The sequence below is a fragment of the Platichthys flesus genome, chromosome 1 (assembly GCF_949316205.1).
Source record: "Platichthys flesus chromosome 1, fPlaFle2.1, whole genome shotgun sequence".
In the NCBI taxonomy this organism is placed as follows: Eukaryota; Metazoa; Chordata; class Actinopteri; order Pleuronectiformes; family Pleuronectidae; genus Platichthys; species Platichthys flesus.
In genome coordinates this window covers 2,700,397-2,719,344 of record NC_084945.1, presented here as the reverse complement: position 1 = coordinate 2,719,344, position 18,948 = coordinate 2,700,397, and the positions used below count along the sequence as shown (strand labels likewise).

General features: G+C 44.4%; 1 protein-coding gene across 2 annotated transcripts in view; it reads right to left on the bottom strand.

Moving 5' to 3' along the window:
* The window catches only part of mpped2a (metallophosphoesterase domain containing 2a), a 51,383-nt gene that overhangs the window by 29,089 nt on the left and 3,346 nt on the right, over positions 1 to 18,948 (bottom strand). For both annotated transcript variants that reach the window (XM_062392316.1, XM_062392324.1), the window contains exon 3: positions 3,766 to 3,947. In XM_062392316.1, coding sequence (XP_062248300.1) covers positions 3,766 to 3,947 — 182 coding nt within the window. The remainder of the gene's footprint in view (positions 1 to 3,765; positions 3,948 to 18,948) is intronic.

Here is an 18,948-nt window from a genome sequence, read left to right as displayed (position 1 = left end):
TTTACTGCAGGAAAAACACAAAACAACAAGTTCATTGCAAAACTAAAATGTATTCTTATCCTCCAATCTGAATTAAGGATAATTCAATTTATTTAAGCGCTTATATTTGGAAAATTAAAGATGTTTTCAGGCTTTTTAAAGCAGTGGTTCCCAAACAAGGGTCTGGACGAATTTAAAAACAATTCAAGGATTAAATTCTAAATAAAACTATGCAAATAAGGAACTGTTATTGGCCTTTTGATTTTCTTTATTATGACAAATTAGGGAATTGAAAATCCAAGTCTAAGGCACCATGATTTTGGGGTCAGGGGCAGGAAGTTTGGGACCCTCTGTTAAAAAGAACCCACGTCCTCCTTGAGTCAAAGAACAGGTCCGGGTTCAGATTTAAAATGAAGAGAAGAAGATTCAGATTGTGAGACTATGGTGTCATCGCTGCATTTAAATATACAGAAAAGTAGATTAGGGTTGTGATATTAGCAGAGTGTCTATTTTAAATTACGTATTTCAATAACACACACACACACACAGACACACACTTCTGAGGCCCCTGGGAGCAGCTTTCGGTTGGAGATCAGTCGGCTGCTCCACCAACAGAAAGGCTGCTTCTGAGGGGAATCTCATCCGTCTGCATTGAACTCCAGTGAGATTCTACAGAAACCCAAACAGCAGTCAATGGACCAGACAACCTGCTGCCTCCTCCAGAGTCCAAGAGGAGCAGGAGGAGGAGCAGGAGGAGGAGCACGGACACATAACTCAGTTTAAAAGAGCCTCTAAATCCACCACGACCTCCTCCACCTCCCACCCTCGGTTTAGATTTACAGTTTCTCTCCGTGTAGCTGTTGATGTTTCTGAAGGTTCTTCTCTGCTGCACTCTGATGAGGTTCTTCTGCTTGGACAGCTCCAGGATGATCCAAACTTTACGTTTACAAGATAAGCAAAGTGAAATCACAGCATGATCCTTAGGAGATCAATGCTTCTAATCATTCAGAACGTGATCTCATTTTCTTTACCCTATATCAATATCCAATTCTCTGTGCTCTCTTGTACCCAATATGAAATTGAAGATTTTAAATGAAAAGTGTTCAATTCAGGAATAACAGGAAAAGATTATTTGTTGTTCCTGAACACTGCAATTGCTTTTCAGCATAATTAAGTTTTGATCCCGTCAGAGTAGCTCAGTCCTTGGGCGGCAACCTTCTTCAATCTAAAAAAACAAACAAATTGTTGAACTATTTCATCTCGAAATTGCAATTGTTCCTCGTGACTTTCATCCTGCTGCCGTTAATCGACCTCGTCAGACTCCGGCTCTTCGTCTCTCAGAATCTCTGCCTTCATCAGAGAGGACAAAACCCGGCCTTGGAGAGATTCTTCAAACCTTCACACACGTTTCCACTTTCTGTTTTAGAGCCGAGTCTGAATGTAAAGCTGCAGCAGCACAACACAAACCCCGAGTCTACGCTTCAACTCACTTTGACCTATAAACTCTGTGGAACAACGAGAAGCAGATTCTAAAGACACCACATCTCCACTGGGATTTGATGTCTATACATGTGTACATTTATCAATTCTGCATTTATGTTAAGTCAGTTCAGTTCAAGGAGACTCACAAAAGGATAAATACTAGAATTGTAAGGACATCAATTCCAGGTGCCCCCCACACCCACACACACCCACACCCACCCACACCCACACCCACACCCACACACACCCACACCCACACCCACACACACACACACACACACACACACACCCCCCCACTGGTACATTAACAAGCAGGTGCTCCCAACTGCACCGAGTCATTTTCCACTTTGCTCTACATCGATTTCCCATTAGAGGTGATATTGCGGGTTTTCACCCTGGCTTAACAAAGAGCGCGCACACACAAACTAACAGACGCACACACACACACAGATAAAAGCAGAACTGTGCGTCGCCCCGGTGTGGTGTCAGGTGCCGTATTGGGAGAGAGCACGGTAGAAAACAGAGGAGGAGGAAATAGGGACTGGGAAGAGCCGGCCTGGTAAAGTGGCTGCACACAACCTTCAACCTGCCACAGTTTAACGGCTTCACATAATAAACACAAAGGATCTGTTTTGTGCGGTTGCTCCCCCCACGCAGCTCAGTGCAGAGTTCAGTACTCGGCTGTTGAGCTCTCGATGTCCCTCCCTCTTCTCCTGCTCTCTTCCTGCATCGCTGGTCCATCAAACACATAACAACACTGTAATTCAATAGTAGCAACAGTGGAAGCTGCTTTTACTGTGTGCAATGCAGTGACATGTTTTCTTGGGCCTCGTGCAGCAACTGCGATGGATGAATCCGGTTCTCTCACACACACACACACACACACACACACACACACACACACACACACACACACACACACACACACACACACACACAAAACACACACAGGAAACCTGCGTCAATATCTCAGTTAGTAGTCGGCAAAAGATTGATGTTTTCCCTTTTGAGACCATAGACGACAAGATGAAAACCCACTTTATAACCTGACAAATCAAAGTGCCACAACTTCAGTGTTGTGCACGTAATTGTACAAACGGCGGAATCCAAAGCTTCAATATTTGTCAACAATATGTCACAAAAATGTTCCCTATTGCCTTAATGCCTTGCTGAACACGACCAAAACACAGCGAGCGAATCCCACGGACGGTGGAGAAGTGGATTATGTTGCAGGAGGGGTTTGAAAAGTTCCTATAGATGCCTGGATTATTTTAATTTTATCTTTCTGGCTGTGAAAAGTGGGTCAGTGCTGGAAATCCAGTGGAGCTGCAGTGAATCCAGGCCGACTGCCCCTGCTGTCGTCTGCAGAGAGGCAGAGCTCTGACAGCCACCTCTCATCTCGACAGGGGGCGAGGGTTTGATTCCCAGAACAGAGACTTTGAGAGGAGTTCAACTACAGGCTTGGTAAAAGCTAAACATCCAAAACATAACGGATTCTTTAAAAAAATAAGAAGAGAGTTATCATATCCACGGTATTGATGCCGTTATTTCTCACTGGATGTTAATAAACATCCTCCGAGCAGAGAAGGTTTGTAACAAGATGGAAACATAACAGATTTTCTTTTAGATAAATCTCCCATCTTTAATTCCTTCTACATCAAACATCACATTTCGTGTGGAGCCTCGTTTGCATAAAACAGCTAAGTGAATTCTCCTGTCATCTGTTTCTTCCACGTCTATTTGCCGCCATCAGACAGCGAGATACATTGAATATGCACAACTTTAATTTTGAGTTCCAAAACAAATTCAGCTGGTACAGAAATGTCTCGGCCTAATTTTCGCATCTGCCAGCATCTTTGTGTAGATGGTTTCAGAATCTAACACAAATTTTCAGATATTGTGTTTCTTTCATTCGTTTAAAGGACAAGTCCAGAGATGAAACCACTGGCTGCTGGGATTGAAAACACACACAGACAGACACACACACACACACAGACAGACAGACCGACACACAGACAGACACAGCCCAGACCTCCCTCCCACAGCATGGGGCCAGAAGGGGAGGTCAAAGGTTAACTGGAGTAGGGTGTAAGGTCAGAAAGGTTAAACTGGACACTTAAGGGCAGCGGTTGTGAGGTCACCAGGGAAGCGGGGGGGGAGGGGGGATTCATTGTGTGGTCCAGCTACTGGTTGTATATGCAACATGTCCCGTGCCCCCCCCCCCGCCTGTCCTCAGACACACGCATGTCAGAGGTGTAGACGTGTGAGAGCGGGGGTGCAGATGAGTGTCGAGCAGCTCAGTACCTAGCCAGTCGTTGAACTTCTTGACCTCGGAGGGGAGGCCCAGCTCGGTGAAGTCGCCCGTGTGCAGCAGCACGTCGCCGTACGGCATCTGGATCCCGTCTGTGCGCGAGTGTGTGTCGGACACACACACGAACCTGGTGTGACCCGCCGGCTTGGGGGTATCATATGGAATGGGGTCCACCCTGAAGAGACAGAGACAGAAAGAGAGACAACACAGTTAAAGTTAGAGACTCTTGACTTCAAGTCAGCACTCGGAGCTCATTGGTTGACTGTAAACTCTGAAGTTCTTTTTAATAACTCAAAAGGTTTTATATGTTGCATGTATAATATTCAGAAGATCTGTGAGTAGGTGTGAGCGAGCATCGTGGGCATCGGCCAAACGAGAGATCAGACACAGACGAGACAGAATATGATTGATCGGAGTCATGATGGAATAACTTAAACCACATTGTTTCCCCAAGTTTGACTATAAACTTTACAGGAAACTATAAAAATACATTTGGCTCTTGATATGCTTCCAATGAATTGAACGCCCTGTCACTGTTAACCCTGCGTTTGACCAGATTGAGTTCAGCCTCAACTTTAGAGCTCGATTCATGAACAGTTCCCTCATCATCTTACAGCAGCGTAAAGTCATTTCAGACCCATGAAATTATACATCAGTGAAGTATGTTAAATTCTGTACTGCCACCAAATAAAAGGAACAAAGGAACAAACCCCACGGTTCATGCCCTTGCTTTGATTTTGCCATTTTGAACATTATGCTCTATAAAAAAAGAAGTCAAAGAATTTGCCCTTTTCCCTTTGTTATGTTTTTAAAAAGGTGTTCTCTATAAAGAAGCATATTTTTAGGGAGCGTATGCTAATTTCCTCCGCGTGCAGAGACGGCTCGGCTGCAAACTGGAACTGAATCATTTGTTGTTCAGAAATAAATCCCGAGGTCCAGAGAACAAAACGTGCAACAGGAGCGAAGAAGCATCCGAGAGAGAAAAGAGGAGACGTCCCGGAGGTGATGAATGTGTCCTGGAAAAAAAAACAACCAGCACTCGGGTTGATTTGTGCACACGCGGAGGGCAACGGCTGTTTCGTGGCATCAGATTGGCTAAAGAGACGGTGAATTAAAGCTTCTATCCATTATCTGAAGGGAAAAAAAAACACTTAGACCCAAGTCTGCCTGGAGAAAAAGCCTTTTATTCGACCTCTTTGTTCAGCGTGTGCACGTAAAGAGGAAGAAAACCTGTACTTTCCTGACTGAAAGGGAAGCGGGGGGTGGGGGGGGGGGGGAGGAGAGAAAAATCATCTTGTCTGTAATTGAAGTCCACAATGTGCAATTCTCCAGCACTCTGCCACTGGACCATTATTTCATTAGAAGGGATGTCACTCTGTCGACAACATCAGACAAATAATCAACACTGCCATCTCCGACCTGACAAGCTCACACACACACATACACACACACATAGACACACACACACACACACACACAGTTAACTTGCACTTGTGCACAAACATGACGTGAAAACAGCCGCGGACGCAGATGAAATCAAATGGTTTTCGGAGGTAGAGGTTATTAACGGAGATGGACGTAGGCGCCTCTGCACAAAAGGAAATCTCCCTGTCCGGGGGGCAGCGCTGCATTTTAAGGGTCTCGTCCGGGAAGCTATGTTTCAGTTTTCCCCCATTTCTGTGCCTCTTTGAGAGGAAATATCAGATGTGGAAATTCTGGATAAAAGAGCCCTGAAATCTGCAGTTTGTTTTTTGAGTTGTACAATCATGTGTAAGGTCTCGTTAATGACTTCAGTCTGTTTCACAAGGTTTCTGCCGGTTTCAACAATCCTTTTTAAAAGAGCTACGTCAAGTACAACTAACAATAAAGAATATCAAAGTCCCAGAATTACTTATGCTTCCCTATAATTGAAAGAAAGGATGTTGAAAGTAACATTATCTACACAGACAGAGGCCACTGGTATCCACAGTCTTTCCCACAGTCGAGCTGAGTGTAACGAGGTGTGTGTGGATAATCAGTTCTCAGTGTCAAATTAGTCTTTGTAGTTTTATTATCGCAAATTAATATCTGTATCGTTGAGAAAGATCAACAAAACACACACGCACACACAGAGAGAGACATCACAAACTGTGGAGGCCAAACATTCAAACTCATTTCAAACTGAAATGCAAGTAGCGTTTAAAGAACATTAACATAATTAAGACTAAACCAGAACGTATTTAAAACCTAGCACGTAACATTTAAGACTTTTTAAAGCCTGAAATTCAGATTAACACAGAAACCCTCGTTTGAACTCCTCCCAGCATCTGTGCTCACTGTGGTCAGAACTCTGGAGTAGGGGCGGGCACTAAGGATAACATCTTTAATTATGTTTCACAATTGGGTGAGAAATGAAAGGAGAAGCTGAAGCAAAGAGAGTAAGTAAAATGTTAATCCACCGTGAGGCTCAGATGCGTCTCTGAACTCTACTGGAGGGACGAGTGTCCTTCTTCTGATGGAGAGCGCCTCCCAACACGTCAAAAGAAATCCTCCACAGATTTATCCACTGGTTTGGGATCTGGTGCTACAAGAGTCACATTATTGAGGAATCTGGATGATGCATTTCTTCTTGTTTTGTCGATTGTCTTTATGTCGTAATAAACATAATAATTTTGGACAAGCTGATAGACCCTTCTTAGAGATAAATAACCAGACATCAGTGTCTGTCTCTGATCAATCGAGGATTAAACCCTTAAAAAGTAAATCATGTAAATTAAATTTTTGCCGCATAAACCTCAAATCCACTGATTTACGACCCGGACCCTGAACGCCTCCCGCCCTGAGGTAGTAACAGGGCTTGATGTTGTATGTCAGTAAAAAACGGCCACGCAAAATCAAACTGACAAATTAGTGTCGTCTTGCCGTGCATGTCCCACCACTCCGAAGTCTAACCACCATTTGTAAGTCACCATCTGTGATCGGTGGCCGCTGTGTGCAGCCTGTGAAGCAGCTGCAGACACGCGGCCTCTCCGGGGGGGGGGGTAACAGCGAGCGAGAAGAAGCTGGAAATCTGACTGACACACTGGCTGCGTTCAGGGAGACAGCGGCACAGCCGGGAAAAGCACTACACAACCCCCTCCATCAATTCAGAAAACAATACTTTCTGGGTTTCTTTGTTTTCCACGACAGTCAATTGAACGTCTTCAGGCTTTTGACTGTCGGTCTTCACCTCAAGTTCTTAGATGGGCAATTTTTACTGGTTTCTGGCTAATCGACAAATTGATTAATTGACAAATCTAGACCAGCTTCAGGCACTTAGCAAAGCACGTAGCTCCATCAAGGCCCAACCGGCTGCCGCAAATCACACACACTCAAATAAACCCTGAACATGTTGGATTTTTTTTGATTGAATCAGATTCTCATCAAAATCTATTAACTATTTTCTTGGGAAATTGGAAAATGTGTCAAATTCCCCGTCTGTAAGTAAATAAAAAACGTGACGCCACACAGCTCCTCCACCCTGCAGCCTGTAGACCTACAGAACTTTGATGCAGCTCAGAATCATTATCTTCAAAATGCTGCTACTCTATATAAGATCTCTTTGTCTGTGGTGATTTATTTTGTATTTTTACTGTTTTGATTGTTTACAACCACAGATTCAGACGTTCCTGATCACTGATTGGATAGATGAGCCTCCAATCGGATCAGCTTCAGAAAAGAGATCTCAGCTTTAGCCGACCTGGCCTCCGTATTAAAACAAACTGGACTGAATGAAAGAGGTGCTACAGAGGTAATAATATTTACTATTGACTGTGTGCAGCAACAGACACACACACTTTAACCCAGGCCAGCAGAGCAGCACATACATTGCAGTGCAGCTGCTGATTTGATTTGTTGCTGTCTGGACAACTCTCGTCAGGGAGGACGGACAAATGAGGAGACACAACACAACACACACACACACGCATACGTAGATATATTCATGCATATTAAAAGACGAAGTCGAGAGAAAAACAAACAATCTCCATCTCCACTTCGTTCCTTTGAGATTTAATCCGCCCAGAGAATGTAAGTAAACACCAGCAGCCCCTATCAATTAGAGCCGGCCGGGCCAAGAAGCCTTCACAAGGCTGCTGCGTCGGTTTCTCCTCACACACACAAAGACAGAGGGCCCCTGTCTTTCCTGTTAACATATGACTGTATAACAATCTAGAGGTTCATTAGTAATGTATCCAGGGGTGCAGCAGTTCAGCCGTGCAGCAGACGCCTCTGATCTGCTGTAAGCGGAGACGCTGAAAGTGAAAAACTCTTCCTGTGCTCCGGCAGCAGGTAAAAGAATATTCTCCAGCGACAGCCTGATCTGCGCTAGCATGAAGGTTCGTGTTAACATGTCTGAGCTCCGGCGTGACATCAGAAGGAAGACTGCAGAGGGAGAAGAGTGCAGCGGAGGAGGGGGGGGGGGGGGGGAGAGGAGGAGAAATGCTAATGCACTCGAAGAGGACAGCAGCACACTCTCAAATCCGCCATGACATTGGAGCTGACACAAAAACCAAGTCTGTGGCTGCAGAAATATCTGCTCGATGAAGAAACGTCTGTGATCATCCAGCGGAGGAAACCTCAGAGCGTCCACTTCGACCCCCCCCCCACAGCTCAGCGGGCTCCAGGAACTCTGCACAGACCTTATGGCCGTTAGTCACTTCTATCTGCAGCCATTTTAGAGAAACACACAAATTATGTTTCTGTATTTGTAAAACTTCAGATTCATTATTTTTCTATATGTGAAAATAGTGTCAAAGAGAAAAATACGCTTATAATCAGATTACATAAAACATAAACCAGTTAGATTGACATATATGATAATGATGTAGGACAATGGGTGAGACATGAGTCCATGATACGTGTCCATCTTTAGTGTCTGAGGACAAGTTAATGTCTGAGGAATGTGGTGTTAATACCACAGTGGTAATAAATATATGATGTAATATCATGATAATGGTTATAATAAACCAATGGGATATGATTTAATACTGTTAAAAAATAAAATAAGATTAAAGATATAATGATTAAACGTCACACATAATATAATAATAACCATTACAATGAGGTGCAGTAGTTCTTAAGCTTAGAAAAACCAGTAAATCCTGTGTTCCCAGTATAAAGATCCCCAGTTGGCTGAGGACATTCTACGTTGGGAATGAAAATGAAAATTCAAACAAATCCAATTTGTTCTTTCATTTTGTCTCCGCAGCCCAAACACCTGAACTCGAGCTTTGTTCAAGTCTCTGAATGTTACAAGGCAAACTCAACAGGGATTGATTCTGCAACTGGAAACTTAACGCTTCATTATGATGCTCTGTTGTGATGACACACACGACAGCCTGCAGTTACACAATCAAAAAAAAAACTGCATCCTCCACAACTCACACAAATAGCTAATTTCTAACATCTATGTCAAAACAAGACTGACGAGCTGGAGTCGATTCAGCTGAAAAACACTTGCAGATCTAAAAAACTACAAAAGGTAAATATGAAAATCCCCCAGTGATGTGTGTTTAACCCCCCCCCCCCCCACACACACACACACACACACACACAGCTGCTGGTTGCATGTGTGGGAGAGACGAGCGCTCTGTGATGTCTGTGGGAGGATATTCCGTTTGACGGAGCACACTTGGCTCCGTGGCCTTTTGGAAAAACACACAAGCAAATGGGGTCAAAGTTCAACCCGAGCTTGCTTCTTCAAACATGACACTTAACTCGCAGCAGATAAGAAGGTTGCCATCGCTCCCGGACCCGTCCAGCTCTTTGAGGACGCCACATAATCACTGTGATTGATTGCAAGTTTGTTTTTCCCGAAAGAAAAAACCCTCGAACTGCACAGCCCCCCCCCCCCCCCTCCCAAAAAAAAAAATGTCTTTACAACTACACAACTACTATCTTAACAACTACACAGCTCTTCAGTGTTTGTAGAGAAACTCAGTCGTCCAATCCCTCCGGGGAGATACATGTATAAATACTGCTGGCTACAGGGATCTGAACATAACTGAAATGTATGATTTTATTAGAGTAAAGGATTAAAGCCAAATGTAACTGTGAGAAAAACCTCTAACGATTTGAACCCATTCACAACTTGACTGTCATTAATGATCAACAATATGTTTTAGGATTAATTTATTCTACTGTTAATTACTTCACATGAATAATAAAACTATTAACGTGGCAGAATGTGATTGATTGGGACAGTTGCTAAATCTTTCTTTCTCACTCGTCTCTTCTTTGGGAAGACACAAACTAGATTTCCTCTGAGACACAAGGCTCCATAAAGTATATTTAGTGTCACAGGTTTCCCATGTGTCTTTATTTTAACTGCATGACCAAAAACATGAGCCTCAATCCACTGCTTCATCTGTCAGCACGTTTCCAATGAGACGTTGAACCTGCCAGTTTGTTCCTGTTCAGCCACGAGAGAGTCACCGAGGCTGCTCACTGATACCTCAACTGTTAAACTTATTCATATCCGACTGGTCAACTATTCAGATTCCCCTCTCCACCCTAAGAACAGCGATGTCCAGACATTACTTGTAGTGTAATATAACTAATTAAAGCTGGGTTGAACCCCCCCCCCCCCACCACCACCACCACCACCACCTCTTAGTCCTGACAGGGTTAATGAGGTCAATGACCTCTCAGCTGCCCACTTGTCTCAGACACAACTTCACGTCAATCACAGTTTGGTCTGTGTGTCTATACGTTTTATACCTGGTGCCACCTGCAGCCAGAGGATTAGCCTCCTCCTCCTCCTCTTCCTCCTCTTCCTCCTGCTCCTTCTTTATTAATGGAGAGTTCCTGCTAATGATTTCTCATCCATGAGGACGTCAGCGAGGGCCCATCCACCTCAAACCTCCGGGGTCAAAGGGGGGAATGTGGAAAGATTCAGCTAATCAACTAGAGCTGAACTGCACAGTGTTTCCACTGGAAAGGTTTTATTCATGTACTTTTACTTCTTTAAAATACTTTCAAAGATCATCTGACACGACAGATTGATCTGTTAATTATAAATTTGTCTCAGCAAGTTTTCCTGAAACTAGTTGTGCTCTTCAAGTTAACAGTTTATGGCAAATATCATAATTCAGACAATCCGTAAAAAAATTAAAGCAAGTTTCCTGGTTTTGAGTCGGTCTGGTTGGAACGTTGAGCCGTTTCCAGACAAAACGTTCCTTTGATAATCAGAAGGAGAATCTCAGTCGCTGATGAATAACTGTAAACGCACCAGTGTGCGTCGACAACTCGCTGTTGAAATACACAACAAAGAGTGTCAGAGAAAATGTGATGTTTGTGCGTCCACAACACGGAGAGACAAATTCCAAAGCTAATCACAACCGGACTGAAGACAAAAAACTAAATACTGAGCTCACAGATTCTTTTCAGCGCTCTTTCAGGAGAAACATCAAAACACAATGCTCCTCGTTTCCTCTTTCTCTAACCTCTGCATCAGTTCCCCTCCCCCTCCTATAGACCGACACACACACACACACACACACACACACACACACACACACACACACAGCTCACTCATCCACGGTGCAATACCATTTCTCTGAGAGGAGCAGAGAGCGAGCGCCTCTCTTATCTTCTGCGTTTCAGCTGTCTGCGCTAATTCAATAAACTTCAGAGGAACAAAATGAACACCGGAATAACGGAGAGGGGGTTTGTGCTGGTGGTGCTGGTGCTGGTGGTGATGGTGGTGGCAGGGAAGGGGGTGCACATGGGAGAGGAGAGAGAGGCAAAGGTGGGAGACAAGAAAACCCGACAGGAACAAGTAGGGCACACAGAATGTAGAATGCCACGGAAAATGTAAAAAAAAAAAAAGGTGATTTAATTGATTTAACAGAAAATATTACGCCCTTTTGTCTTAATCCCAACCCCCCCGACCCCACTCCCCCTGTTCACGGGGGGGTGCGTCCTCGTCCTCTTACTTCTTCTTTCATTAAAAGGCGACGAGCACACAAAGCCTGCGCTGGAATATCTGCGGCGGAGAAACCTTCCGGCGCTGCGCTGAGAAATAAATTGCTTCTGCTAATGCCCCTTTCATTATGGCTCAGCCCTTAATTGTGCTGCTGACAGTCTGCCTGGCTGCAGGGCTGATGGGAGGCCGAGTGGGGAGATGTGCACCACGTGGCTCCCGAGGAAGAAGAAGAAGAAGAAGAAGAAGAACTACCTGGCAGAGTAATGTTCACCTGCACAGACAACACGGCTTTAAACAAAGAAACCCCCACGCCTGCACTTTACAGCACCGCGACAGGAGAAGCTCATCGATCTGTTGACGGACATGTTTTGTAATTCAACGCTGTTCTGTCCACTGGTTTAGTCGCAGAGGAATTAAACCACTTGTTTCCTATTTCTAAAGATGGGGGGTGCATTCCAGCAGGAAGGAAGAAGGAGCGTCTCAGTGTTCAAGCTTCCATGAGGAGTTAAGCTAAGAAATGGTTCATGTCTATTTGCACGAAGAACTTTAAAAAGCATAATCCAGGACTTGCTGGGTGAAGAAGTTGCAGAATCAGATTACTTCACCTCTGGTTCATGTCAAAGGGGAAGTGGTTTGACGCCCCACCCGCTACTGTTTTAACCCCCCCCCCCCCCCCCCCCCCCGCTACGAGAAACAACAACCTCCTTAGCAGGGGTGCTATCGCTGCATCCAGGGCCCGGGACCCCCCCCCCAAGCAGAATGATAAAAGGGGCAGCCAGACCCTGCTCCGTCTCCGACCCAGCGCGGTGGAGATACGCCCGGCTTTACCAGACGAGGGAGGAAATGACCTCATCGGGAGATCGTGCCCTGCGATGCCAGGCTGTGGAGGCTCAGAGGCCAAAAAGCCCAAAGACATCAAAAGGGCTTCAATCTGAAAAACAGCAGTCCTGTCCAATGTCAACTGTCACTTAACCACCCCCCCACACACACACACACACACACACACACACACACACACACACACACACACACACACACACACACACACACACACACACACACACACACACACACACACACACACACACACACACACACACACACACACACACACACACACACACACACACACTCTCACTACCAACACCGCCATCCCGACGGGCTCCACCGGCAGGTCAGGGGTGGAGAGGGAACTTAATCAAGGGTTCTCCTGTTACAAAAGCTCCTTCACTCCTTCACCCCCGCCGACGAGCAGCAGCAGGCCGGCAGAAAGAAAAGGCCACGACACGGGACCGGCTCTTTGTTCTCCAGAGAGAAAGTCTGACTGCTGCGCCTCCATTAACTGTCTGCCAGTGAATAGAAGAAGGGGAAGTGCGAGGTGAAAATGAGGCTGCACTGATTGGACCCCTAACCCTAACCCCTCCTTTCATAGGTACCACTGATTAGTAATCATAGATTTCCAGGCGACTGATGTGTTTTCAGTTCCCCCCAAATAATGTTTACTTTACCGAGAACACATGAAGATTTGAGAGTTTCTTATGAGTTCGACCAAAAGAGGCGGTCTAGGTTCTGGATCCGACTGAACCATGGTTCGGCTCAGACCTTCAGATCAATCGCAGGAAGCAGAGACAGCGTTAAACAAAAGAAGAAGAAAAAGAAGAGGGCATTTATTTGGTGCATTAGAACCAGTGTGAAGTACCGCGACTGAATTTGGCGATGCTGATAGTAATACCATCATGTTACCACTGCAACGAAATGAACTAAATGACCAGGATCATGCACGTTATCGACTAAAACCAGTCGGGTCCAGGTAGACGCAGCCCACTCAACCCAAAGTAACCAGATCAAATGGATTAAATCACAAATCAGGCTCGTTTCAGACTTTCAGCTCAGAAAACGCCCCAAATCCTCCACACCCTTTTCTGTTTGGTGTGTATTATCTGACACTGGAGCACAGGAACCTTAGTCCTCCTCAAAAAGCCGACTGCAGCTTGTTTTCTCAACCTATTGGACCCGTTTGAATCAATAAAAAAGGGATCGAAGATGTGGGTCGAGATTAGAAGTCTCTGCTACACAGTGCGGCTGACCAATCCTGACCGCCTGCCACGTACAAGGTGCAGAGGCAGCAGAGAAAACTCACAGTGGCAACATGCAGCACACAGGAATCAGTCAAACGCCCCTCAGCACGTTTTGGTTTGTGAAAGTGCATCGTCATCTGATCGCCTGTCTTCTGGAGACACGACCACAAACAAGAACAGACCCTACGTGGAGTTCAGGCTCCGATTTTTTAAGCCGCACCACAAACTAATAAAACAACTGTATTACAGCAGAACAGTAAAAAGCCTCCTAGCCGCGGCTACTTGGAGAAAAGAAATGCAAAAAGAGAAAAGTAAAAACAAATGTTCAGGCTCAAACGTGAAATATGATATATGTTATATATATATTTCTAAAAGCCAAGACAAATGTGTTTTATCTGCAGTTACAATGACAAAGTTCAGCAGGATGAGAAGTGGAGGAGGTTGAACGACTGGTTCTCCCTCCAAAAATCACAGAAAGCAAAATGAAACTTTGAGCCTTGTTCCTGTTTCCATCAGATGCTCAATGCAGCGAGTGTGGGGGGGGGGAGAAACTGACACACAGAGCTTTAACGCATGTTTTCAACAACTTCACGATCTGAGCATTATTTTATCTCTAAAGCACATGCAGAGGAGTTTGACTACACAAGTTTTAACTTGTTTTCCACAACAAGATTCAAGAAAATATAGATTTCTATTCCAAAAATGTTCCTTTATCCTTGAAGCTGTGAAACTGGATCTGTTCCTCTCGCTGTGCAGAAACACGTCCAATAAAAAAATCATAATTCCAAACTATTTCCTTTACTACTTTTACAGCATTATTGCCCTGTACCCAGACACGGAAATAAGTCACATAAAAAGTCCTGCAGGAGTTCATTAATAAGACGCAGGACGCTGTTAAGATGAATGTGTGAATCTGGTGTCAGAACATCCACGTGCATGGATGCAGGCAGCGTCTTTAAATGATTCATATTCATGAGCTCCTCAATTATTCAGAAGGCGGGAATAATTAACAAGGCATCTGGAGGAGAAGGAGTTTGTTAATGTGGATTTTTTTTTTGTGAAGGGAGAAGGGGGGGGGGGGGTTGTTTTACCAAGAGTAAAATTAATGTATTGAGCTCAGGTGTCTGGGATGAATAATGTTTTTAAATAAATAACCATATATAAAAAGGAATAGATTATTTAACAGTGTTTTCAGGAGGCGTCTCCTCTTTGTTTACAAGTGTAAAGACGTTTTTTTTGTTTTACCTTAATAAATCAGGTAACCACAACAGATGTACTTCTCTAGAAGAATACAAATGTAAACACCACACATCCTGAGGTGGCTGCTTATTGTATGATGCACTCCTAGTAAAAGTACGAGTGCAAAAATACTACTTTAGACTTTAATTTTATTATGATAAGTAGTAAATTCCCTAATCTATAGGTAATAAAAGAGAAATAGGGATTAATAATCTCACAATAGTTTGAAAGTGTGAAAGCAACTGTTGAGATCAAAAGATGGTTTGAGTGATTCGTCGTGAACCTTCTCCCTGAGACCGATAACAACAATCGAGGCCTTTTTAAAGCTTCTTCAGTCAAGACGTCTTCAAACTATTCAAAACGCTCTCAAAGTCCCTCTGGTTCCAGCTCTTGTCAGTTTGTCCGTCTTGCATGTGAGCGTCGGGCCTTCCCACAGTCTGGCCTCGATCCGGCTCAAATTGGATCTGAAGCCATTAGGAGTCCCAACTGGAAGCATCTGTTCCCAGTTGCTGAGCGTTTTCTCGTTTTCACGTGACAGAAAGAGAAACCAGACATAAACAGGGCTGCACTGAGTCTGTGGCTCACTCACAGACAGACGTCCCATGCTCTGAAGAAGGACCACTTTGACTTCAGGGTCACGTTCCACAGCATTAGCCTGTAACTGCCACTGTGTGTGTGTCTGTGTGTGTGTGTCTGTGTGTGTCAGTCTGGAGTGTGTGCACGCTCTACAAGAATGTTTTCATATGTGGTTCAGAGAGCAAAACCTTCCACACCGCACAAAAGGTACTGCTGTACTCCATCCCACAAATCTAAATAATCTGTGTAAGGGCGGGGGGGGGACCATTAAGGCACGGATAGTATTTCAAACGGCGCAGCAACCGCCTCACTTGATTCTTTTTTTCCTGCGTCGCTTTAAGAGAAGAAACAACTTTATTTATGCTCAAATCCTGTGGATGCAGAGAGAGAGGAACCTCGAACAAGTCGGATCATTATCTCTCCAATCTAAACAAGCCTTTACTTTCCCAGAACAGAGCTTGTATTCTATAAGCACTTCAACATACTGGGGGGATGGGAGAGAGAGAGAGTGTGTGTGTGTGTGTGTGTGTGTGCGATCCCAGGGTTCCCAGTCTGAGTTTAAGAATGACAAAGTAAAACACTGCAGGCTCTGTGGAAGCCAGGAAACAGCCTAATGTATTTATCCAAACACATATCTGCTGAGAGGCCCCGCGGCTCCAACACATCCCCTTCCTACGGGGGCTTCACCTCCACAGACTGCCGTGGTGAAGATGGAAAAATCAGCAGGGCCGCACATTACGGGCAAGGAGCGTTTTAATGTCGATGAGCTGGATGAACATTTGGATTATTTGTTCCAGGTTTCAGGACATTTAACTCGTCTCTGCCCCTGAAACACAGTCACTGTGTCACAGCTGCAGAAGCTAGAAGACTCCTCCTGCTCCGACTCCTTCTTAATAAATCAACAGCTGCTTTTTATAGCTACAGAGGCACAAAAAACGTCGGCTGTGTTTTTGTTTGTCGACACCTGGAATAAAACTAAAGCGTCTCCAGATGAGGATCCACTTAGAGAGACTTTCATTTTCAGGGGTTTTCCTCCAAAGCATCAGGCGGATCCATTCATTCCCACTTTGCTTGTTTCCTCTACTTCTACGTGATGTTTCTTTAATGTAATGTTAATCCGGTGAACTTTGCTTATGGTCAACTGGTGCAGCACTTCAGAATAAAGAGGACTTTCCAGGGAACAGAGAATAAAAGCCACCAATGTCACTCAGAGCAGGATTATATAGTAAGAGACAGAAAAACAACCTTATGGAGGACGTTTTATATGAAAGCTTGTTTTGTACTGTTTCGTATTTCATTATCAAAAAGGAGAAAAACCGAGGGAGCCTCTTCAAACATCAAACTAGAATCTGTTTATATGAACCGGGCTCCGCGTCTTCCCTGATTCATATTGAAGCATTTGTCCTGATTTATTGCCGCCTTTGTCAACCATTAAAACGGACTGACGTAACACAAAGTGCGAGGTGACCTTGTCTCTCTCTCTCCACATCCCTGGCAGCTCGGCCGCTCGCAGCTGAGGAATCCCAAAACAACACGGCGGCACAATAACGTGAAGGCTGCCAACACCGGGAGGGAGGTGAGCGTCCACGATATGACTGTCCCCTCCAAAGTAATCCTGTTTACATGAAAGTGATCATCCAGAGGGAACTGTGGAGTGTCTGCGGTAAATAAGATGAAACAACAACAACAACAACAACTTGTTTGGCAGATGTGGTCGATTCTCCAGAGCGAAGCAGTGAGTGTGTGTTGGTATGTGTGTGTGTGTGTGTGTCTGAAGCTCTAGAGAGATCTCGGCCCGTTGCCCGAATCTTCCTCTACAGCTCAGATTCAATAATTCCTGATGCTTCTGTACGTGGATCATGTGAGTTGCAAATTCCCTGCACCTGAACGCAACACGGTGACTGAGTGAGGACTTTACAACTTAAGTCACAACGTGGTCTTTACATGAATCTCATCTTAAACTTCAGTCTGACCAGAAATTAATCCACAAGACCAACGTTAAGGTTTTTGATAACTGACGGGAGTTTAAAAAAACATATAGTTGAGAAAAATGTCTAATTTACAGTGAATTCTAAAACAGTTTGAATCTCTTTTTTAGACTTGACGTGATATTCCCATTTTGCCTTTTGTTAATGGGAATGAGCTCAACTGTGATTTTCCCCTTAACCATTTAATTATATGTCAAGATGGCAGATTTGCATTTATCTTAGTGTCAAATCCATAACAAAGAGAACAATGGCACTCACGTAATTAGTGCACAGTGTTCGCTCGGGCTCCACTTTCACATCCAGCGTCTACTTTGCACAACATAAAGTTCAAGTTGCTCTGATGCATAAAATCGGCTCAGATAAGATTCATATTTCATTTATTTAGGCCAAAGATTTTATCGATTCCTGATTTGTTGCAGCTGCAATTTGGAAAATGCAAAAAAAAAGGGAACAGAGAAACCAGGAGAGGTGATCAAATATAAATGAACAAGCAATATAAATGAACAAGAGTCCAATCAAACCAAAGTTACACAACAAAGAATAGAAGTTCAATCAAGCTACACAACATGACACCGTGCGCAGGCAGCTCTCTGCTCCTCTTCCTCAATCACTTCTTCTTCTTCTTCTTCCTGCTGCAGGTTAACGTTTTACTCATCTCTACTCTCAGTGAATATAAAAGCTCTCAAACAACCTGCACATGTAACCACAACCACCTACACAACAACCGGTCACAGGCCTTTCACCAAAAGCTCCAAACCGCCGTAATTGTGAGAAGACACAAAGCGAGCGGCGGCTCCGAGTTAGAAATCTGTTTGGAGATAAAACGCAGCCGGCGCTCTGATGATGAGTGTCTGCATGTCGAGGGCTGATGGGTCGCAGCGCTCTGACCCACTAATGAGAGGCAGAGCATAACCACATCAGACAAGAGCCACGCTAAGCAACTGGTCTCGTAAATAAATAACAAGAGCGGCCCGATGCAAAAAAAAGTCTCTGTGCATCGTAACAACAACCTGGCACAAGGGACACCGGTCACATGACGCGACCAGCGGCACCACGCCGTCCGTGAGGCACAGCGGGTAGGACCACATTCTGAGACGCTTTCACTCTTTGTCTTTCAAATGTGTCAATCGCCACAATCTTTCTAAACAGTAATATTCAATTTCAACATTAGCATCTGTAACTTTTTTTTGTCCTCTCCGAGCCACCGTAGCCTCTCTGAGCTTGAGCCAATTAAATTCAAGTATAAACAAAGACTCTGCATCAAAGAGGCTCCTGATTGGCTTCCTGTCAAAGCGCCTAATTTCTGCAAAGCTGCTTCTTTTTTTTTTCAATGTCCTGATGTTCTGGATA